The following is a 27,378-nucleotide window of genomic DNA, read 5'->3' as shown; positions in this document are numbered from 1 at the left end:
CTGATTTGCTGACAGGGGGGGTCTTTGCTTGCGCCCGGAGCAGACCAGATACGCGTATTTGTTGTATGGAGCCCCCGCCAAGAATTTGGGCGCAGCGGCCTGGTGTGTTTCTTACTGAGTAGTGGCCGGCCGACAAGGCGAGACAAACCCGAGCATCGGCACAGTGTAGTAATCAGTGCGGGTAGAGCGAGTCTATGGGTAATCGATCGTCGCGCAGTGTGGCACGATCGGATGAGTCTATTTTCCTGCTAAAATGGACTGTCATTTTTATTTTATTTTTTGTATCCTTGCGTCTCTGTGCTTTGCTGCTAGGTGGTACACCAGCTGCTGAATCTGTTCGTTGGGCTTCCTAACAGCACAGCTCAATTACACGACTGCGAGATGCAAGAAGAGCGGGCTTCGCAGGCCAACTGAGAATTCCACGAGTACAAATAGAATTATAATGGCTTACTACTATCGTCTTGTGTTGATTGGTCCGACGCTCGATGTTGTCCTGGCAATTGGTTCCATGGATTGATGAAATCTGAATGTAGCTCTTTGTTCAAGGCCATCAAGGTTCTTCCAACAAGTTCAACTCTACCAGTAGGTATGAGGTAGCAGAAGAATTCGAGGACATGTGCCAAAGTATGGTGTGAGCAGCGAAACAGAATTACATACCTAAATGCACACAGTCTTCATCGCAACCGCCCATCGTCTCAGCTGTTTTTAAAAGTTGCACACGCCCGGCACCTGTAGATGTCCGACCGGGGCGCGGCCCGCGAGACCCCTCAACCCCACTATCGATACAGAAAAAAAGTTCGACAACAGATGCCGACCTTCGACAGACCGCTTACCCATTACAACATTTCGACAGCCATTTTCGCGTACTTGAAGTCATCGAATCTTCTTGCCTTCTCTTCTCGATATATACAAGTACCTCCCGACATCGACAATGGGCCGCACGAACCGTGGCGTCCAGGCCGCCTCCGACGAGACCCTCACCCCGCCCGACGTCCTCGCCGCCAACCAGACCCTCGTCCGCGTCGTCAAGCCCGAGGGCAACAACCTCTTCCTGTGCGCGCTGCCCGGCCAAGAGACTCTTGTCCTAGAACTCGCACAAAAGTTCCGCAACACCATCTGGATCAAGCGCGGCGGCTTCGCCCTGGCGGAGCGCTACGAAGACGGCGCCACGGACACGCGCGCGCAGGGCGAGATTATCAACATTGTGCGGGGCGAAAAGGAGTGGCGCAAGATGCCGTACTGGTGAGTCTCGAGCTGGCTTTAATCGGATGGGCAAGGAAGGTCTAATGATATGCGCACGTAGGCCAAAGGAGTTTGCCAAGGCCGCCTACGACCAGGACGACTCGGACGAAGAATCGACCGTGGGCAAGATGCCGCCCAGCGACTCGGACGACGAATAGATATATCCACGGCCCACAGCCATGACGACTTATGAAATTTTGCATCTATAAATATTGAATACCTTTTGCCCTCTTTCTATGCTTTCTTTTGCTTAAATCTTTAATACACCCACCGCCACCACCTCTATTGCTTCTTGGCCGCCGGCTTCCTAACCGCGATGCCGTCGTTGCGCGTGCCGGCGTACACCACCAGCACCGTCGTCGCCATGACGGCGACCGCCGCCGTCGACGACTCGCTCGTGCTGGGAAACACGTTCCACGCCCACTCCTGCAGGAGCCACAGCGGATACACGAGCGCGGCGTTGGGCAGCGCGCGCCAGAGCAGGAACGGCGTCGACCACGCCAGGTACGCATAGAACTGGTAGTGCAGCGAGCGCGCAAACAGCAAGCCCACGACGTTGGCCGCCAGGATGCTCGTCATGACAAAGTCTGGCGTCACGCGGCGCGACGCGCGGTGCTCCTCGTCCGGCGTCAGCCCCGAGCGGAAGCGCAGCCACGCGGGCACCATGTCGCGCAGCGACTTGTTGGCGGGGCGCATCCACCGCGTCGTGAGGAAGAGCGCCAGCGTGGCGGCGTGCAGGCCGAGCAGCGACAGCGCGAAACCGCGGCTCAGAAATGTCGCCTCGCCCATCATGCGCCAGTTGACGGTCCACTCGTACTTGAACTGCCGCGAGAGCTCAAAGGCGCGCGCGAGGTAGCCGTTGGTGTTGGTGGCGACAAAGGGCAGCGCGATGACGACCTGGACCTGCGCCATGAGCCACGCGAGCGACAGCGCGCCCGAGAAGCCGCGCGCGTGGAGGAGCACGGCCGCGACGGCGGGCAGCACCAGCAGCAGCGACATCTTGATGCCGAGGCCCCAGGTGTAGGCCATGGCGCCGAGCGCCCACAGCCGCCGCTGGAAGGCGTAGATGGCGAGCCACAGGAAAAAGGCGGCGAAGCAGTCGTTGAAGCAGCGCAGGACAAAGACGGAGTGTAGACGCTTCGAGAGGATGAGGAGCGGGAAGACGTATGGCGGTACCTTGATGTCGATTGTTAGCCGTTGTTCTTCAAAGAGTCGTAGTTGAAAATCAGGTAGAATTGGGCCGGGGGAAAAAAGTACAAACCTTGGCTTTCCAGTAGCAAAGCATCACCAGTCCCAGCGTCGCCATGTACAGCACCGCAAACAGCTGCTGCGCCAGCAGGATATTCTCGCCTTCACCCGTGAGGTAGTAGAGCCCCGTGTAGGTGTAGACATGGGCCGCCGGGTACACGAGCGGGCCGGTGCCGCCTTTGATCTTTGTGTAGTCGCGCTCGCCGTGGACAAACTGCTTGATCTGCTCCATGTACGCGATCCAGTCAATCTCGGTGTCTGCAGACCAGACACATCGGTTAGTACCATGGCGGCAAAACATAGTAACAATGGTTCTGACAGCAATGACGAGGATTTCTTACATGGAATCTTCCAAATCACCAGGCAGGTCAGCACGGCGTCGGCGAGCCACAGCGCCACGGGAATCAGCGGCGACAGCGCATGCCGGCCGCACGCCACGTCGAGGACAAACGTCAGCGCGCGGACATGCGCAGGGGCTTGACGAGCCGCCGCCGGGCGTGCTGCGGGCGTGCGTTTTGCCTCCATGGGCTCTCGGTCGTCCCTCCAAATGCAGCGGGAAAACCTCGAGTCTCTGAGTAGCGATCACGACGAGGCCGTTTGTGGGTTAATGATGGTCGGTGGTGTGGTGGTGGGGATCTTGAAGGCATCAAGCTGTCTGAAAGGGGCACTGAGCTATAGCGGGGCTCCAGCGTGCGCCTATCCGCTGCAGATGCGCACGCTAGTTTCACTAACACCAATCAATTAAGCTAATGTAATTTCCAGTCGTAAAATTGTTACATTCATAGTTGTATTTTTGTTCGTGGACGGAGTTTTGTGTGCCCATTCACAGCTTGGGAGTAGCCGCAGCGTCATAGTTGAACAGCTTAGGCTCCTTGGAGAGATCCTCGCCCTTGGCCGCGCGAATCTCATTCACAAGCTCCACGACCCTCTCGGCGCAGCCAAACGAGCCCTGATATCCCCAGCCCGCGTGGCCATAGTTGTGCACCACCTCTACGCTGCTGCCGCCATCCTCCGCTTCGTCTCGGAGCGTCTCGCGCTCGATGCGCACGCCGCCCTTGCGGTACGGACGCAGGCCGACAGCGTGCCGGACCACGTCAAGCCCCGTCACGCCTTTACCGCCGGCGAGCTCAGGGTCGAGGCGCACGGCACGCGCCATGATGCGGGCGGCAATGTTGGGGCACGGCTGCGACTCCCAGTTGCCAATATCGTAGGTGCCGCCGATGATGGTGCCGCCGCCGGCCGCGCGGTGCATCACGTACAGCACCTCGCCGCTGTCGTCGTCGGTGCTCGACGTGACGAGCATCGACGGGCGGTCGTTGCGCACGAGCACAAGCTGGCCGCGCGCCGGCGCCATGGCCGTGTCCCTGACGCCGCCGAGGCGCAGCGACCCGAGCCCCGTCGCGTTGACGACGATGTCGGCCGGACGGCCGGCGTGCGAGAGGCGGCGCGCGTCGGCGAGGTCGGACAGCACGCCGCGCCTGAAGACGACGCCATTGCGGAGGCACTGCCCGACCAGCCACGAGAGGTACATGGGCGTGTTGAGGCACACGCTGGTGAAGCTGCAGCCGCTGTCCTGCCCGGGCGGCAGCTCGCTCGACTCGAGCTCGCGGTAGTCGGGCATCATGTGGCGGTACCACGGGTTGGGATCAAACAGCGGATCCATGGGCATCGAGGCCGTATCTGGGTCCAGGTCCTTGTGCTTGCGGAAGACACGAACATCTGTAAGTTTTGAGATGAGACGTCAGCCCCCTGTTGCAAGTGCAGGACGTGGAACTAGGAGAGATTGCCACGTGGTGAGGGAGCTACGGCAGGCCTGCCGTGCCCATGAGATTGTGCAAGCAAAGGGGGAGCAAACAAATCTGTGCTTCTCTTGTGACGGGGTGCGAATCGTACGTACTCTTGAAGTGCAAGCCAGCTTCTGGAACATTTCTGCAGAGCCATTCAAGCTCGGGCCACGTGCGACGCTCCCATCTGCTGTCGGCGTCTGGGTTCATGCTGCGAGGCACAGGCAGCAAGCCGTGTTAGCGATGCGGTGGGCGAAAGAGCTGGAAGAAGCACAACTCACGGCAGGACGTTGGCACCCGCAAACGGCGATGCGTATTCAATGTCGTAGTCGCCCGGCATGTGCTTGGCCACGACGGTGACGGTGTTGCCCTTGCTCTTGGACAGCAGATACGCCGACGTGAGGCCGGACACGCCGCCGCTGGGAAAAGGCCCGTTAGCAAACCCCGTGCGCAGTCCGACCGATGATCATCTCCTACCCGACGACGACAATTGTGTTGGTCATGCTGAATGTTCGCCTTGTTTCTGTTTTTGTAACGACGATGCTTGTTCAAGTCATTGTTGGAGAGAGTTTCAGCTCGCCATCAGCTCATCATGTCCACTTCTTACACCTGCGCCGGCCGGCGAGGTGGGTCAGCGCTTTTGCGGCATCGGCCTTCGCCCTCCGCAGCCCGCGGGGTAGCGAGATCCTTCGACCCCAAACTGTGGCTGTATTTGCATTTCTCTTATCAATGAATTGCTATTGATCAAGGCATGTGTTGAACGCCTAGAATGAGTCATTGCCCGGCCTTCTTGGCATTATACACTTTGGCCGTGTTAGTCACAAAACTCGCCTCGGGGTGTGAATTACCACGTATGCTGAGGCTGTTTTTAATTTTACTTAAAAATGATATATAGCCAAGATGAATAAATAACATGCTACCTGTATTTTGTTCTGCAATTTGTATGTACAATGATCAATAGTGACGAGACGCTAGAACGCCGCCATGACAGCAACCAAAGTGACTCAATCCCAAAGCCGAGAACAAGAGAAAACGACAAAGAAAATGTAATAAAAACAAAACTTTCATCAATCTTGAGAAGCTGCTGCGATTCGGTCAGCTTCTACCTGAGGAACGCCCATACTCGTCATTTCTCCGTCATCCAAGGCAACCGTAAAGTCGACACGACGAATAGTTTCCTCACGATGTGCAATCGTCAACACCGTGCAGTCGTTAAATTCCTCCCGCATCACTGCTTGTGTCTCTTGATCTCGGAGCGCGTCCAGATTGCTAGTCGCCTCGTCAATCAAGACGAGACCGCTTCCAGTCTCTCGGCGACGGACAAGGGCTCGCGCAATCGAGAATAATTGCAGCTCGCCCTTGGAGTATCCCGAATCCACCAGCATTGCGTCCAGCCCTCCCTTTTGCACTATCTGGGACCACAGGTTAAGACTCTGTAGAACCTCAACAAGCGCAGAGTCTGTCAGCTGCTGTTCTCTCATTTTCTCCTCTGTCCTGTTGTCGTCATTGTCATTGATGGTAAATGGCAAAAGATTCTTGCGCACGGTCTCGTTGAGCTGTACTGAGTCCTGCGTAATAGAAATGACGCGTGACCGCAAAAAGTCGGGATCAATATTTTTGACGTCAATACCGTCAATTTCGACTCGACCCTCGCAATGGAGGAACCCAAGCAAGGCAAGTAATAAAGAGCTTTTGCCACTTCCGGTACGGCCGACAAGGCCAACCTTGTCCCCCGCTTCTACAGCAAGCGAGAAGTCTCGGATGATGGGCGGAGTGTCTCTCGCAGGTCTGCGGAGACAGTGTTAGTGGTTGTCCTTGACTGATTTATACGGGGGTGACATACTTATAGCGTGCAGAGACGTTGGTAAAGTCGATGTACCCTTCAGGTGCCCAGTCTGCGGGTAAATCTTCGGGTTCCTCGGGGATATGCTCCTGAGGCGTTTCCTTCTTGAATTGTTCCAGTCTGGAGATGGCGGCAACTGACGTCTCCGATCCGGTCCAGGCTTCAAGCAGCAGGACCAGTATTCGCTGGAAGCTGATAACACTCAGAAATGACAACCCGACGGCGGGGCCGCTGGTGCCCTTCTCACCCCAGACAACAATAGACACCAGGATAAATGCAATTACGGCAGTAAGGAGACCAAGCACAAGAACAAGCCACTGTTGAATACATTGCATCAGGTAGTATGGCTGCTGAGAATTGTCGAGGAGTCGATAACCGTTCGCCATGCTTTTGGAGCGCCAGCCGAAGGCTTGAATATATAAAATGCCTTCGGCTGTTTCACAAAAATACGTGTACAGCGGCGCCTTTTCTTCGAGGTCAATATGACGGATTTGACGAGATGTGCGGAGATAGAAACCCTGAATGAAGTAGATTGCGACCACGATTGCTGGCAGCGAAACAGACATAAATGAGGCGCTTGACAGGATGATGGCGACCAGCACCACCGACGAGAAGAACATGTACATAGTCCTGAAGAGGTATGAAGGCAGAACCTTGGCGAAAAGAGTGGTATCCTGGCTGAAGCGATTGAGAATATTTCCGGTTTTGGTGCTGGTGAGGAAGCCTAGCGTCGCTCCCATGGTGGCGTTAAGCATCTGTTCATGTAGCGCTATTGCAGCCTTTACTGCAACGATACCAAATAGTAGCCAATATGCTATTGCTGACAGAACAAAGGTGATAATGGCCAGGCATGCGTATCCAATAAACCACTTGCCAGATTCCGGGTGCCTTTCGGTCCAGACTCGCATGTAAACTTCAGGAAGGTACTCACTGCCAGCGACGAGAAATGCCAGAATTGCGAGTCCAAGGCACTTGAATCTCCCAATACTGTCAATGTAGACCAAATACAGCTGCCAACTTCCTCTTTGCCTCCTATAGACCTCTTCCGGGTCAGCGGCTTGTGCAGGATCAAGAACCCATAGTCGGCGGATTGAGGCTTTCTCTTGGTCCTCAATATCCTCAGAAATGCACGGCCTCACAGAGCTCAGGTATCCTGCGATCATGAGACTGCGGGCCGGATTCTCATGGGGGCCTTCCATGACGATGTGCCCATCTTCGTCAACAGTGATCAGATGATCAATGATGTCCACTACTTCTGGCAGGTATGTGGATATAAGAACTGTGGAATCCGTTCTTCGGAGAAGGCCATCGGCTCCGCAGAGAGCAAACAGAATAGAAGTTGCTGTTCGTCGATCGAGTGAACTGAACCCGTCGTCAATAACAGTTATATCACATCGAGCAAAAGCGGCTCTAGCTAGAGAGACACGCTGGCGTTGACCACCACTGAGATTGAAACCATTCGGACCAACAACGTAATCATGCCCGCCAGGGAGTCGTCCGATGTCTTCCTCAAGCTGACATGCCTGAATGGTCTCCTGGTATAGAACAGCATCGAATTCCAGACACCCGACAATGTTATCCCGAATCGACGCGTCCTTGAGCCAGACATTGGCACCACAATAAGCGATGTTTACTTTATCGGTATACACGTAGCCAGCTGCGTTTTTGGTCTCTCCCAGAATGCTCTTTAAAAAGGTGGATTTACCAGAGCCAGTAGGACCGAGAACGCCTGAGACTGCGCCTCGAAGAAGAGAGAGATTTATCTCTTTAAGAAGGGGTTCATCCATATCGACAGGTCCAATGCTGGCATTGGCGAACTGGATGATTCCATACGGACTCTGCGCTTGTACCCGACTTCTCATCACGTCTGAGCCATAGGAAGTCGGCACAAGCTCATAGGAACCTGAAGGCGCGGATGGATCCCATTGCACCCGTGAGTCCTCACGCTCAGGCAAGTCCATGAAGCCTTGAATACGGCCAAAACAAGCAAGCATCGCTGTGACATCCGTATAAGACATCAGCGCTTTGATGGTCGGGGTTTGGATCAAACTGACGACACCGAGCGTTGGGAATACACGAGACGATACCAGCCTGTGCTCAAATCCTCTCCAGAAAAAGGCGCCGGCGATGACAACAATTGGAGTTCCTACATCAGCGACTACTTGAGTTACGCTCAAGATTCCCATGTACACACGATAGATCTTCGAGACCTCCATCTCCTCGACTCGCAGGCGGTGAAGTTGATCGCGCATAGTTGGGCCGAGACCTAGCATCTTGATGGCTGGAAGCTGCCTAAGCACTTCGGTTGTTTTCGCAATTCTCATTTCGATGCGCTTGTTCCATTTACCCAATGCCGGTCCAGATTTCCTACTAAGAAGAAACGAGGTCATGTTGGTTCCTAGAACAGGAAGTAGTACAAAGAAACAAGAAGCACCAATAAATCGCGATAGGAAGAAAACTCCGACCACAACTTCTAGAATAACCATAGGGATATCGATAAAGTTGGTAAGACCCTTGGCAATGTCCTCGATATCGGAGCTCATGTGGGTCAAAACTGCCGACTTTTTGGCCTCGCGTTCACTGAGCTTATGAGTTTTGTCCATCAGCTTAGCAACATGGGCACCGCGAACCTTCACAGCGAGACGATTCGCTAGGTGTGAAGCCGATACCTTGGTCACGGCTAAGGCGACATAGACCAAAACCGTCGAAAACGACATTCCCCCTCGCTTGCCGTTAGACACCTTGTGCCCTTCCTGTTTAGCATCAAGCTCCGCTGTTTCGGTGACGAGCTCGATGAGAAATGGTTGAGCAAAACTAGCTCCAATACTTAGGAGGCGTGGGATAAAAATAAGGAAGAGATCCCATCTGAATGCATAAAAAGTTGCCCAGAAAAGGCGACGGTCGGAAGAGGCGATATTATCACGCTCCCATTGATGTTGAAGCTTTTCGTGCAAGACCTTCGACGAGAAATCCAACCCAAGCTTCTCCAAGTCGGCGTTTTGAAGTTGACCGGAAAACCCACCCAGGAATATCGGATTTAAGAAAAGAAAGAACGATCTGGTAAAATAACCGCTGGTAGCCTCTGAGCCAGAGATCTCACGAAGGTTTTGATCAAACAGAAGGTTTCTTTTCGATCGTTCCTCGAGAATGAGCAACAAGAAGCGCAGGGACGCTGTGGTAGCCGCTAGGCCACCAAGAGCATCCAATTCTCCCCGGAGAAAATACGAGCGAGCTTTGACGATGTCGATAGCGAAAGTGAAGAGCAGATAGGTGGCCAGAAGTCCAGAAGAGCGAATAGAATGCCTGTGGCCAATGTACACCATCATGACCATATTGATGGCGGCGAGTAGCTCGAGCGATGCTGCAGGTATAGCCGTATCAGTCTGGTCGGCAGTCGCATGTTTGTGGATACCAACGGCGGCAGCCTGGCACGCAACAATGACAGCAGAGATCAACTGTGTCCTGTCGGTTAGAGTGGTGTTATCGTTGGGCGACTAGTCATAAAAACTCACGAGCTTGGCCCAAAGCAATGGGCTAGAGCGGACGTAAATGGGATCATGGCGATATCGATAGGCAAAAATTGGAAAAAAAGCAAGGCTTATCCCTGACGGGATAAGCTGTAGTACAGCTTCTTCGAACTTCAGGGAGAAATCGAAGATACCCTCGAGAGGGTCCCAGAAGTTACGGTCAGCGGCAAGAGTCGACATCTTCCTCACGGGCTTGATGCCTGCGAAGTGGCGAGGAATGTTGGTAGGTAAGGTGACACCAGCAACACAGTGATGCCTTGAATGCTGATTGCTACAAGCCAGGAGAGGCAAACAATTGGGCTCAGCGTCTGAGGAAGAGGGGAGAGGGCAGGTACCACGGGTTGGGAGCAATCACATTAATAGGAAATTACAGAGCCAGCCAACTAAGCCAGCCTGGCCGGCGTTGGTACATACTGGTAGCTACCTATCAGTCAACCCATGCAATACAGTGGGTGGCAATAAGTATTCGACCTGGCAGGTTGACAGGCAATTCCGGCCCCTGCCCACCCCTCCCACTCGCATCTGGTTGCATTGAGCTAACGATGATGGGGTTGCAGTGGGAGTAAGGGCTAATTTTATGGACTTTGTCGAGGGCGAATTAGCCTGGTGGATTATGCGGGGAGGAAGGCTCTGGGTTACCCCCGGGTGGGTGCGCTGACAGCCAGTGCCTTGTCCGCGAAAGGCGGAAACCCCCTGATTCTCGAAAAACCAGCTGCACTGGCTCTATTTTGTCTGGCGGCTCAAGGATCCTGTGCTTACTGAGTATCCCGCGCGAATTGCGACATTCGCCGGGATCGCGAACACGGCACGGAAGGTTGGACAGCTCAGCGTTGGGAGGGGCCATCACATGGAGATCCGGTGACGATGGCCCGATCCTGTCAGCTACCTTCCCTAGTCGCATTAGCGTAGCGCTTAGTGGGAGCCTGATTGAACAAAAGTTCCCAGAAGGCTATTGATTACGACTGACAAGTCGCTCAAAACTAACTCATTCTACGCAAAGCTTGCATACAGTTAGACACTACTGCATAAGCAGTACCAATCAATGAAAAGGGTTACGCGCCGTCCTGCGATAGCATGCAAGAATCGCGGAATCAGATGCCCCCTCCTTGGAGTTGGAGCGCAGAGGGGGCGCGTGTGTAGCATCTGTGGTGCCAACTGAATAACGGGCACTTATCAATTCGCGTGAAGCGGGCGGCGGTCGGCGGGTGGCCTTTTCGCGTAACGGTACGAGGCTGTCGCGACGGCTCGCTACTTTCAGCAAACCAGAGCAAAAGCTCCGACTCAAGACTACACTGGCATTCTATGCGTGTTGAAGTGTGACAGCCATGTCAGATGGTGGCGACGGGTGAAAGCAAGCCACCGGCCGAATACTACTCTCGAAAAAAATGTGCCAACTAACGTTAGATGATTAGGCCCGTCTCCCAATATCGACACAGAGATAGAGTATTGAGGAAATGTATCCGTACCGAAGTCAACCAATGCAGCGCATTGTCCGACACATTCCAGCTACCATTTTTGGGCTTGTTCGCCAGAGTACAATCTAACTCCAGCTTCCAACATGCCGGTGAACGGTGAGGGCCGAGCCCACCGGGCAGAAGAAACACCGTAGCCAGGCGACACCAGCGTTAAAGCCACAAAGCGGCCTCCTCCCGTTTGTAGCACTGAGAGTGTTGCTCGACAATAATGGTGCTTTGGTGAGCCAGAGGAAGCTCCACATGACTTGCAGAAGTACTGTTACTAGTAGTACTTATTATGCGGGATTACTAGTGCCAGCTGTCTATGGAGTATAGACAGCCAGTGGCGAGACAAAAAAGCACCGTAAGGCGTCCAAAAGAGCCTGTTGCGACGTGCCTCATTCGCCATCTCGGCCTAGCTCAAACCCACCAGCGTTACAGCCTGTTAAAAGGGGAGAGGTCCCTTCGATCCTGGCACCGGTATTCTCTTTTCGGTTCTTCCCTTTTTCTCGCAAGAACTATATTACTGGATAAGAAAACGTCATGCGATTCTTTACCTCGTTTCTTGTTGCCGTCAGCTTCTTTGTCGGCACCCTGTCTGCTCCAGTCGGTACGTGAGAAAACTTCCCCAGCCTCAGCAGGCCCGGCAGCGCTGCCTCCCAGGTACCCTGCGTTGCCTGTCTGATCGTCAACTAATCGAGCCGGCACTCTAGCCAATGATGGCAGTGGTTTCCAGGATCTTCTCAGTACGAGGAATAACGTCAATGAACCTCTAACTGCCCCTGGTGGAAATGGTTGGTAGATGTTAGAAAACCAAGAACGGAGGTTTCGTCAAATAACTTTTAGCTGGTGGTAGCACAGGCGCGCCACGGAGCGCCGGTGGCCGAAAGCCCACACGGGGGTGACAAGATCGGCCTGGCAAAACGACTTCATGACATAGATTTCTTTTAGGAGGAAAATTTCAATTTCTTAGCATAGATTCCGCCTTGGGAATACAATTCTGTTTCGTTCGTCAACATCGATGTTTTCGACATCATCCTTGGTTGGTCTGCGGATCTCCTCTACGCGGACAATTCTAATCGCGCGAACCTCTACATGAACATTCATACGCAGATATCCTTCGATTGGGCGCAAAATGACACAAAGCTATAGGCAGCAAAACCTGCAATTGGTGGCACGGCGGACACACATAAGAACCACCAAAGCGCCTGGGGTAGTCTAGCCCGCCTGTTTCCGTAGTAATTATGCTAAGCGGCACGGCCTCGCGGTCCAGTACAGCTGCATTTGAAGTCCAGTTGGTGGCGAAAATACAGTTCATTCTGTCAGTACTGCACTGGATTTGCCGCAGCCAACATTGGAAAGTAGAGATTTATTGAAAGTGCAATATGTGGTCCCAGGCTTGAGGTCGCTACTAGATGGTGCTGCTCGTAAGTCCCTATCAGAAGGGGGACCCGGAGAAAAGCAGATCAATTGAAATCCAGTAGAGAGAAATACAGTAAAAAGACAAGGATAGAGCAAGTAGAGGGGTCGTTCCCGTGGCTACTGGCAGCTGCCGTAGTCTTATTTGAGCGTTTCTTGTGTAGGGTAGCTCAGGAACCACTGACAGGTCGCCAGCCGCTCCTCTGCTTGTTCCGTCGTTTGTGGGAAAGGATTAGAAAACATTAGTTCTAAAATTGAATGTGTAATTCAAGGTACTGTAGCTGTTAGGACACTGTCATTATCAAGAGATCAACCGCTGATTTCAAATTTCTGTTGCTGTGCGTTTCAGCCGGTAAGCTTTGCCATTAGAACTATGGCAGGCAGCTCATCCCAGAACACAGAACAAAGTTACACATGCCCCAAAGTTGTATAAATGGAGTATTTCGAAAATAAGCCCCGTTTTTGGTGGTAAATAAAGCTGAATATATGCCTTGTACCCAGGGGGACCTGGACTTGCCCATGGAGTTGCATTGAAAGACTCGCCTTGGAACCTAGTACTCACAGCCTTGATGCAGCATAAACATCATCGCCTTAATGCATCAAGATTTCAGATGTGTTGAAATCTGATGGTTACTGAATCGTTCCATTAAATATTTTTCGTTTTCATATTTAAGCCGTCCTGCACGTGGGCGCAAGCAGAGCACAGCAAAGCAGTAACGTCACGTGATCCACCTTCTCTGGATTTCCGCTGCCGGAATTTGCCAGAGTGGGGAGAATGCACAACGTCAGTTCCTCCCTCACCTTCACTACAGCTTACCAGCAGAGGCCCCCTGCATCCTCGCCTTAGCAGAGCTCCCCTCTTCTTTGGACTTTGCAACCAGTGCTTCGCTTCGTCTCGGAGCTTACTATACACTGCGCTGCATTGCACAGTGTCTCGCAGCCGTTTGCGACGCCGCCCTCTCTATTTTGGTTGCTATACACACCATGATAGATTTGTGCGTCCTTGTTTCAGCTCTCATTCTCGCGACAACCTCCTAGTGGTACGTTCCCGCGTTCTCACGCCGGCTTCATGATGCTGTCGTATAGAGCTTTGGAAACACGACCAGCTTCTATGCGCTACGTCTTGGCGAAGCGCCTGCGGGCGAGTCGCGCTGTGACAGTGACAACTCACAACTAATGCCGTTTCTCCAGTCCACTGCACTTTAACTACAATAAACCGTACAATCATGTCCTTCTTCGATACCAGTAGGCACAACGCTGCCGCGCCGGGCTTTTCTCAAGGTCATGACCCTTTTGCTGGACTTACCGGTGGCGATGGGGGTGCCGACGATGCCCTTGACTTCGACGACACGTACGACGGTCTGGGTGACCAGCTCGACGACGCCGATGACGCCTTCAACGACGATACTTTTGGAGGCGGCGGCGGCGGCGGCCATAGTGGTGGCGACGTAATTGCATCCTCCAAGGTCGGCAAGGACTTTGACTTCTTCGGTCAGACTGCCAAGGTAGCCGATGCCATCGAGGAGGAGCATCTCCGATTCAACCGCCAGAAACCTGCCGCCCGGTCCAACGCGCCCGCGACTCATCCCGCCCAGCCTCCTTCCGACCCTTATTATGCCCAGCAGCAGCAGCAATACCAGCAGCAGCAGCAACAGCAACACCACCACCACCACCACCAGCAGTACCATCAACAACAGCAGTATCGTCAAGCACCTGCTCGCTCTGGCTATGAAAAGTATCGCGACGCAGAACCCATCCCCGATCTCCATGTCGACCAGAGCATCTGGGGCATCGGCCCTCCCAAGGCTGCCCCTGCCCCCGAAGCACAATCAAAGGGTCGCAAGATTATGAGTCTGGAGGAGGTTGAGGCAGCTATGCGATCATCTGAGCCCAAGGCCACCTCTCCTGCCCAACAGACCGTCCCTGCACAGCCCCCAGCGAACGCCGGCTACTATCCAGGACAGCCGCAGATGGCTGCTCAACAGGCGCAGCAACACCAGCAAGGCTCCGCTCAAGGACAGCCCGTCACCATTCTTCAGCGCCCTCAATCCGGACAGGAACCTCCTCATCAGCGGCAGATTCTCACCGAGGAACAGTTCCTGCGCCAGCACGCCCACCCGACCCAAATCTTGCAGAATCCCAACAGGCTCTCCGGTGATGCTCAGCACCCTGCTTTCGCTGGTCAGCAGCATGGAAGAACTCCCAGTGGTGCCGGCCCCATGCACCATTTGCACAACCACCCCCAGCTCTCGGGCATGTCTGAAGAGGAAAAAGCAGCATTCCTGGACCAAGAGACAAAACGTGCGAAGCGCAACCACAAGATTTGGCTTCTGTCAAAGGACAATGGTGTGATGACTCCCCAAGACAAGAACTTCATCACTCGAATTCAGTTGCAGCAGCTTATTGCTGCTACCGGCAACCCCACGGAGCAGAATGGCGATGCCTCCATCGCCGAAGACTTTTACTACCAAGTCTACAGCCACATCCGTGCTGGACAGAGACAAAATCCTAGCCAACCTTTGAGCAACTTTGCGCAGACCTACCTTTTCCAGACTGGCAGCCGTCATGGACCCCGCCGCCACGGCCGCCCTGCCGAAAACCACATCCAGCGCATGGAGCAGCAGGTTCAGAGAGCTGTCGAAGCCGCCAAGAACAAACCCAAGAACCCTCAGCTGGTGATCGCTGGCAGCCTGGGTAAGATCTCGTTCAGCAATGCAAAGACTCCCAAGCCACTTCTCAACATTCAGAGAAAGGAGACAGAGTCTCCTCGTCCTGCCAGTAGCCGGGACGCTACGGCTGGCCCCGATCGCAGAGCCATCCTGCGCAACGTTGAGCGTGTCTATGATACTCTCATGAAACTCGAAGACCATGTCAGAGTCATCCCGCCTTCCATGGCTGGGCCTTCCGATCCTGAGCTGGAAGAGAAGCATCGTGAATGGGCCACCGAGCTCGAGGCTCTCAATGGCCGGCTCTGGAACGAGCTCAAGGTTCACGAACCCATTGGTGCCACCGTGCCTCACCCCTTTATCGCTTTCCTGTCCTGTGCCAAGGGCAAGAAGGCTATTCCTCGCATCTTCCCCCACCTTAGCTTCGAGCAGCGCACAACCATTTTGACCATGATTGTGTATCACCTTGACCAGCTTGATGTGGTACAGGGAGCCGCCGTTACCGACGATGACACCACCCTCAACTCGAGAATGCGTGAAAATATTGAGCTCTTCCTCTCTACGGTCATGCCATCGCTCATGCAGTACTTCAACGACACCGGCCTGGACATAGTCGATGGTGTCCTCAACTTGATTGCCACTAAGCTGAACTTGGATCTGATTGCCAGAACTCGCATCGGTGTTTCCATGCTCACTCTGATTCTGAGCCGAACTGTTCTGCTCAAGCAGACTGGGGCTGGTAACCCTGAACAATGGGAGAAGTGGGACCAGACCTTCGATATTCTCTTCAGCCGACTTGAGCCCTCGCTCCCCTATATGTTCCCTGGCAGCGTCAATGCCGGCATCGACGTCTATGTCTGGCAGTTCCTCGCTGCCATGGGCGTCAGCGCGAATCACGACCAGCAAACACGCTTGGTCCTGGCTGTCAAGGACCGTGTCCTTGATACCGTCGCCCTGTCCAAGACTTTGCCACCAGCCATGGCCACTGACCGCCTGGCCAGTGTCAACTTGTTCATGAGAGCCATCGGCCTTGACGTGGAGCTCCTGCAGTAAATACCTATCATTTTCCGATTCCCTTTCACATGTACACGTTTTATACAACGCTTGAGCGTTCAGCGAATATCCATTGCAATGCTTGGGACCAAACGGAGAAAATTCAGCCCGAGGTCGAACAAAAGAACCCCTTTCTTTACAACATCCACATCTAATTGTCTTGCATCATTCTTACGAACAATATGGCCGTCACGACGACACTTTGTCTTTTTGAAAATGCAGATATTGGTGCGATGTTTTGGCTGGTGAAGGGCAACAGGAGATGTCATGTATTGGTTATATCATTTATTCGACTGTTTCTTTTTTTACGATTGTTGATTTTCACATATCCTTTTTGCAAATTTCGTATGGGACACCCGGATCAAAGGCATTATTGTCTTCTCTTTTTCTTCTTGACAGAGTGTGTATCGTATGCGCTGCGTTGGAGGAGGACGAAGACGAAAACAAAGCACGGAGTCGAATGCAAGTTTGGGATGGGAGTATTTTGGCTAATGGGAAAGCTACGCATCCACCAGTCCAACAAATTTTGCATCGTCTGTCGTGACGATTTCTTTTATTTGCAACTACTTTTTGCTTTACATCATCCATCTATTAAAAAAAAAGCTTTAAAATCAGGAATAGGAACTAATAAAAAAGTTGAAGCAAAACATCTCCGTCCTAAATTGTTGTGAAAATTGAAATGTATTTCATTCATGAATATGCAGTGACCTCGCTATTTTCACCCTCCAAAATAAGACAGTATATACAAAGACTCTGGGCCGAGTGCTACTTTGTTCTACTTGTACGCCTAGCCGTGCCCAGCCCGCCGCCGCCTCTGGGTGCTCTCTTGGGCCTTCTCGTCTCCTCCTCTGCCTTGTCCGCCGCCGCCTTGGCGGCCGTCTGCGCCTCGGTCGCCAGCTTCTCCTTGGCGTCCTGCTTGGCCTTGTCCTCTGCCGCCTTGTCCTTTGCCGCAGCAGGTACAGCCGCCACAGGCTCCGGCTTCTTGATGCCGCTCACCGCCTCTAGCAGCTGGTTGCTCTCCCATTTCGAGCTAAACGTCGACACGGCGCCCTCTAGCGACTGCGCAGCACCGCTCTCCTCGGTCGATTTCTTCTTATCGCTGGGTTTGTCGTGATGCTTGGCGTTGAGGAAGAGGCTCTCGTTGTAGACCTCCCACGCGGCCTCTTCGTTCTCGTCGGTGTAGCGCATCTTGCGCCAGGCCTCGCCCTGCACGAACCGCAGGCGGTCGGCAATGGTCTCGGTGGTGACGGTCTCGCCGTCGGCCGTCGTCTTGATGCTCATGTGGATGGCGCGCGCGGCAGGGCCGCTTCCGCCGCCGGGACCGCCAGGGGCGGCGCCGCCGCCGGTACCAGGAGCACCGCCGCTCGCGCCGGCCTCCTTGGCCGCGGCCTGGCGCTCCTGCTGCGTGGCGGCGTCGAGGTGGTGTAGCTGTGGACGGAGGTGCACGAGGGACGACACGGGTGTCAGGTGCAAATCCTCTGCGAGCCAGAATAACGTCAGCAATCAACGACACGAAAATGGCTTCCGCGAATAAGGGTCGGCAGGTCACGTACTTCCTTGGAAAACACCAACCATGTACTGCACCTCGTCAGCATCCGGGTACTGCCCTCCGAGCGTCTGCGTCCGCAGCACCTTGTCCTGTCGCACCGCCTCGTTCCAGTCAATCAGATCCTCCGCGTCCACCTCGTTCCGCCTGCGTCCTGCACCGGCACCACCGGCACCACCACCGCGCTGCTGCACGGCGCCAAAGCCAAACCCGCCGGCGAGGCCGTGGCTGCCGCCATTCTTGGCCGCCATGGACGTCTGCAGCGTGCGGCCCCAGCGCAGGCCCTTGTCGCGGTCGTACGCCTCGTTGTAGTCGAGCGGCATGTCCACCTCGACCATGCCGCTCTCAGCCTTGAGCCGCAGCTCTGAAGGCGGCGCGCGCGCGCCGCCGCTCTCGTCTGTTCGGTTCGGGTGCTGCAGCACCAGCAGCCTGCGGCCCAGCGGCAGCGCGGGGTTGAGAAAGACGGGATAAGAGGCGGTTATGGGGTCGTCCTCGCCGTCGTTGTCGTCGTCGTCGCTGATGTTGGTCGTTTGTGCCTCGTTGCTTTTGGGAAAGGGTAGCGTGGATTCGTCGGGAAGGTCAACGTCAATGGCATTGTCGCCGTGTGTGGTGGTGCTCATGACGGGCGGCGTTGGCGAGGCTGCGCCTTCTAGAATATGCCTTCGATGCGGTGCGATTCGAGATTGAAGTTGGCGAAGAGAAATATTATTTTGTAGGAATTAAGTAAAGGCGATTGTGGTGTGAAAAAGGTACAAAAGGTTCCTGGTTTAAAGTGCAGCCAAAAAGTTTGGCGCAACTGACTCTGATGGTGGGGTGCTGTTTCGGAGAAATTTCGAGCTCTTATCTTATCACTTATTACCTCGACATTAGGCACTGAATCTCGTCACAAACCGCCTGTAACAGCAAAGGAATTAATTTGTCGGATGAAAATCACTGAATCCAGTACATAATGTCTTTAAAATTTCATATGCAGCCATTGGATATAAATTTGCACTACTGCGCTATGACTGTTAAGTTATTTCTCATCACCCCCAGACTCCAAATCCATATCATTTCTATCATTATTCTACAACTTCCCATCTCTATTTCTTTTCATCCAAAGACAGCTTGGATACATCCGCAGCAGTCGCAGTCTCAGCAGACTTCGTCTCGGCGGCCTCAGCCTTCTTGGCCTTCTTCTTTTCTTTATCAGCAAGCTTCTTAGCCTTCTTTGCGGCGGCCTTCTCGGCCTCGATAGCCTTCTGCTTCTTCAGCTCTGCACCACCGTAGGCATCACGCCACTCATCAAGCTTGGCAGCAGGGATGACGGAGAACAGAGGCTCGGGGGTCCCGATCTTGTGGCCAGCGGAAACGGCAGCAAAGCCAAAAGTGTCGGGAATGACCGGATCAGGTTCCTGACCCAGCTGCTTGAAGATCGACTCTGCTGTGGTGGGCATGTACGGGTACAGGAGGCCAGCCAAGAGGTGGACGTGGTTGATGGCAATATTGATAACTGTGTTGCAAAGCTCCGGCTCCTCAGCTAGGAGTTTGTTGTTCAAGCCATTGTCCTGAAGGAATTTGTTTCCGAGAGCAGAAAAGGCGAGGATATCGAGAATACCGCTGCGCATCTTGTTGGCCTCCTGGTGGCTAATGTAGGTGGCAAGGATCTGGTTGACTGCTGCCCTGTGAGAGTCGATGAGTTCATTGCTGACGGTAGCCGCGGGAACAGTGCTGTCCATCTTGGCCACACAGAACTTGAGAGTACGCTGAATAAAGTTGCCAACGTTCTTGAGGAGCTCGTTATTGTTGACGTCGATAAACTCCTCCCATTTGAACTCGGAGTCGGCAAGTTCGGGACGGCGAGAAAGCAGATAGAAACGCCAAATGTCGGGGTCAATGCCAGTATCCTTGGCGTTGTTGCCAAAGACACCAATGCCACGAGACTTGGAGAACTTTCCATTCTCATAGTTGAGGTACTCGGTAGCAGAAATTCTGTTCACCTTGGTCCAGTTCTCTTTGGTACCAAGAAGTGAGGAGGGGAAGACAATGCTATGGAAACCGACGTTGTCCTTGCCCTGGAACTGCATAAGCTCTACATTCTTGGGGTTCTTCCACCACTTCTCCCAGTTCTTGCCCTCGCGGTTATCACCATCAGTATAAGTCTTGGTGATGGAAATGTAGCCAATACAGGCATCGAACCAGACGTAGAAAACCTTGCGAGCATAGTCTTCAACGTTCAAGCCCTCGACGTCGGGAATTGGGACACCCCACTTGAGATCACGAGAAATGGCACGAGGCTTGAGACCCTTGTCGATCCACGATTGGGTGATAGCTTTGGCATTCGTGCTCCAGCCATTGTCCGCAGTGGTTTTATACCAAGCTTTCAGCTGTTCGGCGAGGTCATCGAGCTTCAGGTAAAGGTGCTTCGTCTTGCGAGCTACGGGAGTTGCGCCGTCGACCTTGCAGCGAGGGTTGATAAGCCAGCCGGTAGCCTTGACTTCGTTGGCCGCCTCTCCCTCGGCGGGAGTGCCAGTCTCCTCGGGCTTAAGAGGATCAAGAATGGAACCACAGGCGTCGCACTGGTCACCCCGGGCACCCTTGTCGCCACAGATGGAGCACTCACCCTCGACGAACCGATCAGCGAGGAAAGTGCTGTGGGTCTCAACGGGACAGAACGGCTGAATAGTCTCGTCTTCGTAAATGTAGCCGTTCTTCCAAAGCTTCGAAAAGATGTCTTGTACGATGTCGGTCTGGTGCTCGGTGGGTGTCTTGTCAAAGATATCAAAATCGATGCGGAACCAGTCGTAGATGGACTTGTGGAGGGCGTGGTACTTGGCGCAAAGAGTGGCGGGGTCGGTGCCTTCTTCAAGGGCCTTGGTTTCGGTAGCGGTACCGTATTGATCCTTGAACCATGTCAGCGCGGGTCTCGTGAGCACAAGATGCAGGAGAGGGTACTTACGGTGCCGCAAACGTACAGAGTCTGGTAGCCTCTGGCTCTGCAGTAACGTGCGTACAGATCGGCCGACAGAACACTGCCAATGACGTTTCCCAAATGTGGCAGGTTGTTGGAATAGGGCAGCGCGCTGGTGATCAAGACGTTGCGCTTGCCTTCCACTGGAAGGATGGGCTTGGTGGCGTTTGCCATTTTCGAAGCTGCCGTCTTCGGCGTCGGGTCAATGCGACAACGTTCCGAACAAGAAATATGCTCCAAAGAGTACGTCCGAGTGTATGATCAGCGCAGAATTGGGACGTCAGAGATTATCGAGAGGAATCAGGGCGACTTTATATCAACACAGTCGCATCGGATGGTGGGGTGAGTCAGAAGAACTCTGAGCGATGGCGGGGTGATTGTACAAAATTGACAAGCCAGCCCTCCGCTTGACAAGCTCCGCTTATGTACATATTAGTGCGGCAACGCTGGAAAACACGACACTTGATAGCGAAATAGAAAAGAAAAAGTCTCTATCTATCTATCTTACATTTCAGATGAACTCCTTTCCGTTTCGTCATGCTGGGGCTTGTCTTCTCATGGCGTGGCGCAAACTTGCCTACCAACGTTGAATGGAGGGGTCCTGCATAAGCTCTAGCGGGGCTATGTGCTAATAGGGGTGAATTGATTCCATCCCCGAAGCCTCTACAAACTTCGCTGTTGGGTAAAGAACATAATTTTTGAAGATGAGTCTAGTAAAGAAGAATAGTGAAAAAGCATCAACAAATACTGGGCGATGGTTTTGGATATAAAACATATTGAATCGCTTATGTGTACACGGAGTCTACCTGTTTTCCCCCCTGTCCTTGCGCCCAGCTTCCAGCATCTTGACCTTTTTATTGAACCTGTCACCCATCTCATGCCCGCTCCCATGCCCGCTCCCTCTAGGACCATCCGTAGTGTCGCGGCCACGCTTGCGGCTCTTGTCCAGCATCGCGCGGACGTTGCCGCCTCTGCCACCCTCCTTGCGCTTTGTGAGGCGATCAATGCGATCGACGCCTTCACCCAAATCATGCCATTCCTCGCCACCAAACTGCATACGGCGACTGCTGCCATCTTGGCTAGCCTTCTTAGCCTTGTCCTTCTTGCTCTCTTTGGGGAGACGTGTGTAGTTGGTCTCTTCGTATTCGCGACGCTCAGCCTCGGCCTCGCGGTCTGCTGTAGTCTTCGTCTTGCGGCCGCCTTGCACAATGGTGGTGCCGATGCTAGGCTCAGCCATGGGTGCTGCGGAGAGCTCGGAGTTGACAAACTCTTCCATGGTTCGTGATCTGTTGGGACGGCGATCGACCTTTTCTTTGCGCGCGCCGGTATCCATGACTTGGCGATCTCTCTTGGGTGGCCTGTAGACCCCGGACGGAGCACCGTCCCCCTGCGCAGGTCGCGCAGTTACATCATCCACAAGATTGCCGAATTTGGGGGCAGCAGTCATCTTCCCATGCGGCGTTTTGCGTTTAGTATTTTGCGGCTCAGCTTCTGATTCCTCATCTTCGTCGTCGTCAGATCCGGAGCCCGACTCGTCTTCGTCGCTCTCGGAGCCCGTTCTCGCGTTGCCATTGGCTTGCTGTTCTTTGGCATGCTCTTCGCGTTGTGCGTCATCTGCGGAGCGAAGGAATCGCTCAATCGAAAATCTGAGCTTCTCCTCCAGCGGACGCGCACCCTTTTCGAGGTATAATCGTAATTCGACAAGTTTTGAGCGAACCTCTTCGTCCAAGTTGCCCTCCTTCGATACACTCGGCGACTTCTTGTGATTCCGAATCTTGAGCAGAATGAGAAAAATGAGGTTTTCTAGATAGGACAAGAGCACCTCGTTCTTCACATCTAGTAGCGAAATACCATCTTTGGGATGCTCGATTGTAGAAAGTGCCGGGGCAGCCTCTTGTGTCAACGACAACGACTGTGTCAGCTGTTCTAGTAGAGCTGGAAGAGTCGCCGGAGCTGCCATGGTAGTTGTTGTCGGTAACTGCACGAAGATTTCGCAGTTGGCTGAATTTTTGCAGAAGCCCATCTCAACTTTTTAGCGGGGCTGGCGACAGCAAAGTTGTCGCCGGTGTTGTTTGTAGTGTGCCACGGCAGCAATGTGGCGCGGAATGACTAAGCCACACTTCTATTCATTCACTCGACGGCGAAGTGTAGCGTCGTCTTGGAATGGGGTTTTTTATATATGTGTAGCAAAGGTGACTAAGTTTGGAGAAGAGGAGTTTCTCGGATCTTCATATCGGTAAAACTCCCCTGAGTCTACCTCACACGAACCAGCAACCAAGACCCGTAGCAGACCTAAAAACAGTGTACGTGGCGGTCTTCGGCTTGCGATGCACAGATGTTCGTTTATGAGCAAACTTCCATCAATATAACAGCAGAGATCTCAGAGCATCTGTATTCTGGAAACGGACATCACAGGAATGTGCAGACGGCTGGCTGCATAGGCCCAGGGTCGAGGGCACGTAGTCCGCCACCTCAATTCTTTAGACCGAGGGAAATATAGTCTAGTTACCAGATGATATATGTAGTGCAAATTCTCCATTTGAAAACAACTCAGTGGCAGATTACGTATATTTTATTTCCAAATTTGCGGTCATAAACTCTCTGTAAGGCTGGACCTGGAAACTTATGTAAGCGTGCAAGCTATACCAGGCTGGGCGGCAGCGACGTTACCAGCCAGTGGACTGGGCCGTCACGTCGCCGCCGCACTGCCCAGCTGTCTTTGGACAGCACCGGCTCGTTGCTACGTCGCCGCATAAAAACCACTTGGCAACTTTTAGTCCAGCAAGCTCCCCTGGTATCCTCAACGTCTCGCGCCGCTAACCGACTACCAAGCAGTAGTTTCCACGAGAAGCTAGTCTTTTCCCCCCGACGACGTCTTTTCCACATTGCGACCGCAGCCGACAGTCCCTCGGACAGCTTTCCTGGATACGTTTCACCCCTGGATAGCCTCGTCTCTACCGAAGTGTCCGCCGCGCGGCGCATTGCACATCTCCCAAATACACGCCTTGGCATGATATAGCCCGACCGGACGACGAAGAAAATAAATTGCGACAATGCACTTCACAGCAGCTGCGCCCTCGGCGCTGCTAGCGACTTTGCTTGCCGCGCCGCAGCTCGCTTCCGCATTTTACCTGCCAGGTGTCGCTCCGACTTCATACAATGTTGGCGATGCTGTGCCCCTACACGTCAACAACATCAAGCCGATTGCCGGCCCTCAAGATGCGCGCCTGCACTCTGTCGTCTCCTTTGAGTACTACCACCCTGGCTTCGGCTTCTGCCAGCCAGAGGGCGGGCCCGAGTACGTGTCGGAGAGCTTGGGCAGCATCCTCTTTGGCGACAGGATAATGACGTCCCCCTTTCAGCTGTCAATGAAGAAGGAGGAGACGTGCAAGGCGCTGTGCGAAGTTGAGTACACCGAAAACTCGATCGAGTTTCTCAGCGAGCGCATCGATGAAGGCTACAGCCTCAATTGGCTCGTCGATGGCCTGCCCGCCGGCCAGGAGATTGAGGACCGCCTCACGGGGACCTCCTTTTACAGCCCGGGCTTCTTCATGGGAGGCTTTGACGAAGCGGGCAATGTTGTATTGAATAACCACTACGACATCTTTGTCGAGTACCACGAGGTCGGCGGCAACGCGAACCAGCTCCGCGTGGTTGGCGTGCGCGTGGAGCCCAGCTCGAAAAAGTACACTGGCGAGGCCGACTGCAAGACCGGACACCCCTATCTGATCCTGCCCGAATCGGGCACGCAAAAGGTCAAGTACAGCTACAGCGTCTTTTGGGAAAAGTCGCCGACGGCCTGGGCCACGCGGTGGGACAAATACCTGCACGTCTTTGACCCCAAGATCCACTGGTTCTGGCTCATTGACACGGCCATCATTGTCGTCATCCTCGTCATGACAGTCATGTCCATCCTCATGCGCACGCTCAAGAAGGACATTGCGCGCTACAACCGTCTGGACCAGATCAACCTGGACGATCTGAGCGGCACCTCTGTGCTGGAGGACGGTGTGCAGGAGGACTCTGGCTGGAAGCTCGTGCATGGCGACGTCTTCCGCAACCCGTCGCATCCTCTCCTGCTCTCGGTCCTGCTCGGAAACGGCGTCCAGATCTTTGTCATGACCGCCAGCACCATTGTGTTTGCACTACTCGGCTTCCTGTCGCCCTCCAACCGAGGCTCGCTCGGCACCATCATGATTCTGCTGTACACCATTCTCGGCTCTGTTGGTGGCTATGTGTCTGCGCGCGTGTACAAGGCCATGGGCGGCGAGCAGTGGAAGCTGAACATTGGCCTGACGCCTCTTCTCGTCCCTACCATTGTCTTTGGCACGTTTTTCCTCCTGGACCTGTTCCTGTGGGCTAAGCAGTCGTCCGGTGCCGTGCCCTTTACGACAATGCTGGTGCTCCTGGCCATCTGGTTCATCATCTCTATTCCCCTCTCTGTCGCCGGCTCCTGGCTCGGCTTCCGCAGCGCCAAGATTGAGGCACCCGTCCGCACCAACCAGATCCCGCGCCAGATCCCCCCGACGACGACGTACCTCAAGCCCATCCCCAGCATGCTCATTGTTGGCCTGCTGCCGTTTGGTGCCATCTTTGTCGAGCTATACTTTATCATGAACTCAATCTGGTTCAGCCGCGTCTACTACATGTTTGGCTTCCTGTTCCTCTGCTACTCTCTCATGGTGGTGGTCTGCGCCACGGTGACGATCCTCCTGACCTACTTCCTGCTCTGCTCTGAAAACTACCACTGGCAATGGCGGTCCTTCCTTGCAGCCGGCATGAGCGGTGGCTACATCTTCCTCAACTGCCTGCTCTACCTCGTCACCAAGGTCAAGCTCGGCGGGTTCGCCGGCACTGTCTTGTATGTCGGCTACAGCGCGCTTATATCGTTCCTCTTCTTCATTCTGGCTGGTAAGTCGATTATTCACCCCCGCCCCCACATTTAAATAAAAAAATGTCATTGACATGTCGCAGGTTCCATCGGATACTTTGCCAGCTGGTGGTTTGTCATGAGAATCTACAAGTCCATCAAGATTGATTAAGAACCTCCCGCGTAGCGAATGCGATGGGCTCCATTGAGTGCGAAAAGGTGGAGTAAAGTATAGACGCAGCCGGGCACCACTTTGGTAACAAGTCATGATGAAGGCCAGAGCGGCATTGACTATTGTTACAATAATTTGTTTCTTTATCTATCATTCAGTTTGTAAAATAAAAAAGCCATTTTCCGTTGCCTGTCTTGTTAGCACCCATGGCCATGATCGCTCGCTTGTGAAATCATAAGAAAATGGAAAGGGGAAAAAAAAGTCCTTTCTAGTCGTCGTCATCATCATCATCCAGATCGTCCAGGTTAGTGAACTGGAACTGCTTCTTCTCAGGGCCTTTTGGCGCTGCGGTCCCCGGTGCCTCTGTCGTGCCCGCGGCGACGCTCGCTCTGCGCCATTCCTCTTGCTCCTTTTCTCGCTGACGCTCGCGCTCTTGTCGTACTCTTTCCCTCTCCTCGCGCAGAATTCTGTCGCGCTCTTCCTGCTCGCGCGCCTCACGCTCCTCGCGCTCCCTGCGTTCTGCCTCCTCCTTCTTCTTGCGCTCCTCCTCCGCGACAGGATCGAAGCCCCGCGGATCGATGCCCTGTTCGACAAGGATCTGGTTGGATGCCAGCGACCCGGACCGGATCTTGTCCTCCTGCGGCCATGGGAAGAAGACCTGGCCCGAGAGCGGGTTCAGGTACTGCGCCATGTGCTCCGGCAGGCTTGTAAGCAGCGAGGGCCCAGACGACGATCTGCCTTGCTGCTGGGATGATTGCTGTGTGGATTGGCCGTGTATGCCGACGCCGTTCATGGCAGCCGGGCTTTGCGTCGGTAGAGGGGTGCCGTTCGCTGGCGTCGCGGCAGCGGCTGGCGCTGCGCCGGCCGCAGGGGTGGTAGCCCCCGGCGTCACGGCTTGCGATTGTGATTCACCGACAATGGGGCTCTGCGTGCCGGAAGGAGGAACATATGCGTTTATCGTGGCCGCAGGCGGCATCGTCGTCTTGCTTATGCGCCGCGCATAGCTGAGCAGCTCTTTGTAGGCGATGGGGTAATTGGGGCTAGATGGGAATTTCGTGGTATGTGTGTTGACAATATCTCGACGAGTATTGGCGAGACTTGTGAGGGTTTCGCGTATTTGAGTGTCGAGGCTGGCGGATGCTTGCCGTAGCTCGAGTATTCGGAGATGATTATTTTGATGGGCTTGTACTATAGTACCAACCGTCAGCAATAGTGCTCCAAATCCAGGCACAGAGGATCTAAGAACAGGGGGTTTCTGCGCCATGGTTCTGGATTAGCTTTACCTTGCTCAAGTCCCTTTGAGAGCTCCGCATCCGCAGCCATAAGTTCCTCGGCCAGACTCGTCGACGGATGGTACTTTGTGACGGAGTCGATGAGGCCCGCGAGGGCCTTCTCCAGGCGCTCAAAGCGCCCATCGATAATGCTGTCCATCGCGGGATCCACAGAAGTAATGCCAGGAATATATGAAGGCTATCTTCGTGCTGCAGGCTCCTGCCGGTGTTTAAAAATGGCGTCTGGTTGCGAATGAGAAATAGTTTGCGTCGCAGCTTGTACTTCATTGAGAGTGAGGCTAGTTGCAAGCTTGAGTGGGTCACCATTGTGGT

General features: G+C 54.0%; 11 protein-coding genes across 11 annotated transcripts; 4 read left to right on the top strand and 7 right to left on the bottom strand.

The window, feature by feature from the left end:
• Window positions 1–931: 931 nt before the first annotated feature.
• On the top strand, window positions 932–1,400 carry LMH87_012272 (uncharacterized protein; the record flags this gene model as incomplete). Its single annotated transcript, XM_056201555.1, has 2 exons — window positions 932–1,242; window positions 1,304–1,400. 2 exons carry the CDS (start codon window positions 932–934, stop codon window positions 1,398–1,400), a joined length of 408 nt encoding a protein of 135 aa, XP_056053296.1.
• Window positions 1,401–1,524: 124 nt separating this feature from the next.
• Window positions 1,525–3,015, bottom strand: LMH87_012271 (uncharacterized protein; the record flags this gene model as incomplete). The annotated part of the gene is made up of 3 exons (XM_056201554.1): window positions 1,525–2,418; window positions 2,504–2,748; window positions 2,832–3,015. The coding sequence occupies 3 exons, from the start codon at window positions 3,013–3,015 to the stop codon at window positions 1,525–1,527; spliced, it is 1,323 nt and encodes a 440-aa protein (XP_056053295.1).
• Window positions 3,016–3,313: 298 nt separating this feature from the next.
• Window positions 3,314–4,777, bottom strand: LMH87_012270 (uncharacterized protein; the record flags this gene model as incomplete). The annotated part of the gene is made up of 4 exons (XM_056201553.1): window positions 3,314–4,209; window positions 4,388–4,485; window positions 4,556–4,693; window positions 4,752–4,777. 4 exons carry the CDS (start codon window positions 4,775–4,777, stop codon window positions 3,314–3,316), a joined length of 1,158 nt encoding a protein of 385 aa, XP_056053294.1.
• Window positions 4,778–5,341: 564 nt separating this feature from the next.
• LMH87_012269 (uncharacterized protein) lies at window positions 5,342–9,824 on the bottom strand (the record flags this gene model as incomplete). The annotated part of the gene is made up of 4 exons (XM_056201552.1): window positions 5,342–6,062; window positions 6,118–8,263; window positions 8,312–9,572; window positions 9,630–9,824. 4 exons carry the CDS (start codon window positions 9,822–9,824, stop codon window positions 5,342–5,344), a joined length of 4,323 nt encoding a protein of 1,440 aa, XP_056053293.1.
• Window positions 9,825–11,641: 1,817 nt separating this feature from the next.
• On the top strand, window positions 11,642–12,049 carry LMH87_012268 (uncharacterized protein; the record flags this gene model as incomplete). Its single annotated transcript, XM_056201550.1, has 3 exons — window positions 11,642–11,708; window positions 11,812–11,892; window positions 11,955–12,049. The coding sequence occupies 3 exons, from the start codon at window positions 11,642–11,644 to the stop codon at window positions 12,047–12,049; spliced, it is 243 nt and encodes an 80-aa protein (XP_056053292.1).
• A 1,243-nt stretch (window positions 12,050–13,292) lies between these two features.
• LMH87_012267 (uncharacterized protein) lies at window positions 13,293–16,236 on the top strand (the record flags this gene model as incomplete). Its single annotated transcript, XM_056201549.1, has 3 exons — window positions 13,293–13,301; window positions 13,530–13,557; window positions 13,709–16,236. 3 exons carry the CDS (start codon window positions 13,293–13,295, stop codon window positions 16,234–16,236), a joined length of 2,565 nt encoding a protein of 854 aa, XP_056053291.1.
• A 765-nt stretch (window positions 16,237–17,001) lies between these two features.
• Window positions 17,002–18,402, bottom strand: LMH87_012266 (uncharacterized protein; the record flags this gene model as incomplete). The annotated part of the gene is made up of 2 exons (XM_056201548.1): window positions 17,002–17,714; window positions 17,790–18,402. 2 exons carry the CDS (start codon window positions 18,400–18,402, stop codon window positions 17,002–17,004), a joined length of 1,326 nt encoding a protein of 441 aa, XP_056053290.1.
• A 462-nt stretch (window positions 18,403–18,864) lies between these two features.
• On the bottom strand, window positions 18,865–20,906 carry LMH87_012265 (uncharacterized protein; the record flags this gene model as incomplete). Its single annotated transcript, XM_056201547.1, has 2 exons — window positions 18,865–20,664; window positions 20,721–20,906. 2 exons carry the CDS (start codon window positions 20,904–20,906, stop codon window positions 18,865–18,867), a joined length of 1,986 nt encoding a protein of 661 aa, XP_056053289.1.
• Window positions 20,907–21,534: 628 nt separating this feature from the next.
• On the bottom strand, window positions 21,535–22,692 carry LMH87_012264 (uncharacterized protein; the record flags this gene model as incomplete). Its single annotated transcript, XM_056201546.1, has 1 exon — window positions 21,535–22,692. One exon carries the CDS (start codon window positions 22,690–22,692, stop codon window positions 21,535–21,537), a length of 1,158 nt encoding a protein of 385 aa, XP_056053288.1.
• A 1,093-nt stretch (window positions 22,693–23,785) lies between these two features.
• On the top strand, window positions 23,786–25,774 carry LMH87_012263 (uncharacterized protein; the record flags this gene model as incomplete). The annotated part of the gene is made up of 2 exons (XM_056201545.1): window positions 23,786–25,643; window positions 25,707–25,774. The coding sequence occupies 2 exons, from the start codon at window positions 23,786–23,788 to the stop codon at window positions 25,772–25,774; spliced, it is 1,926 nt and encodes a 641-aa protein (XP_056053287.1).
• A 268-nt stretch (window positions 25,775–26,042) lies between these two features.
• On the bottom strand, window positions 26,043–27,205 carry LMH87_012262 (uncharacterized protein; the record flags this gene model as incomplete). The annotated part of the gene is made up of 2 exons (XM_056201544.1): window positions 26,043–26,962; window positions 27,058–27,205. The coding sequence occupies 2 exons, from the start codon at window positions 27,203–27,205 to the stop codon at window positions 26,043–26,045; spliced, it is 1,068 nt and encodes a 355-aa protein (XP_056053286.1).
• Window positions 27,206–27,378: the final 173 nt, after the last annotated feature.

Source organism: Akanthomyces muscarius, chromosome 4 (assembly GCF_028009165.1).
Source record: "Akanthomyces muscarius strain Ve6 chromosome 4, whole genome shotgun sequence".
NCBI classification, from domain to species: domain Eukaryota; kingdom Fungi; phylum Ascomycota; class Sordariomycetes; order Hypocreales; family Cordycipitaceae; genus Akanthomyces; species Akanthomyces muscarius.
Note: the sequence above shows the minus strand (reverse complement) of the source record. Positions and strands in the feature narration are given on the sequence as shown.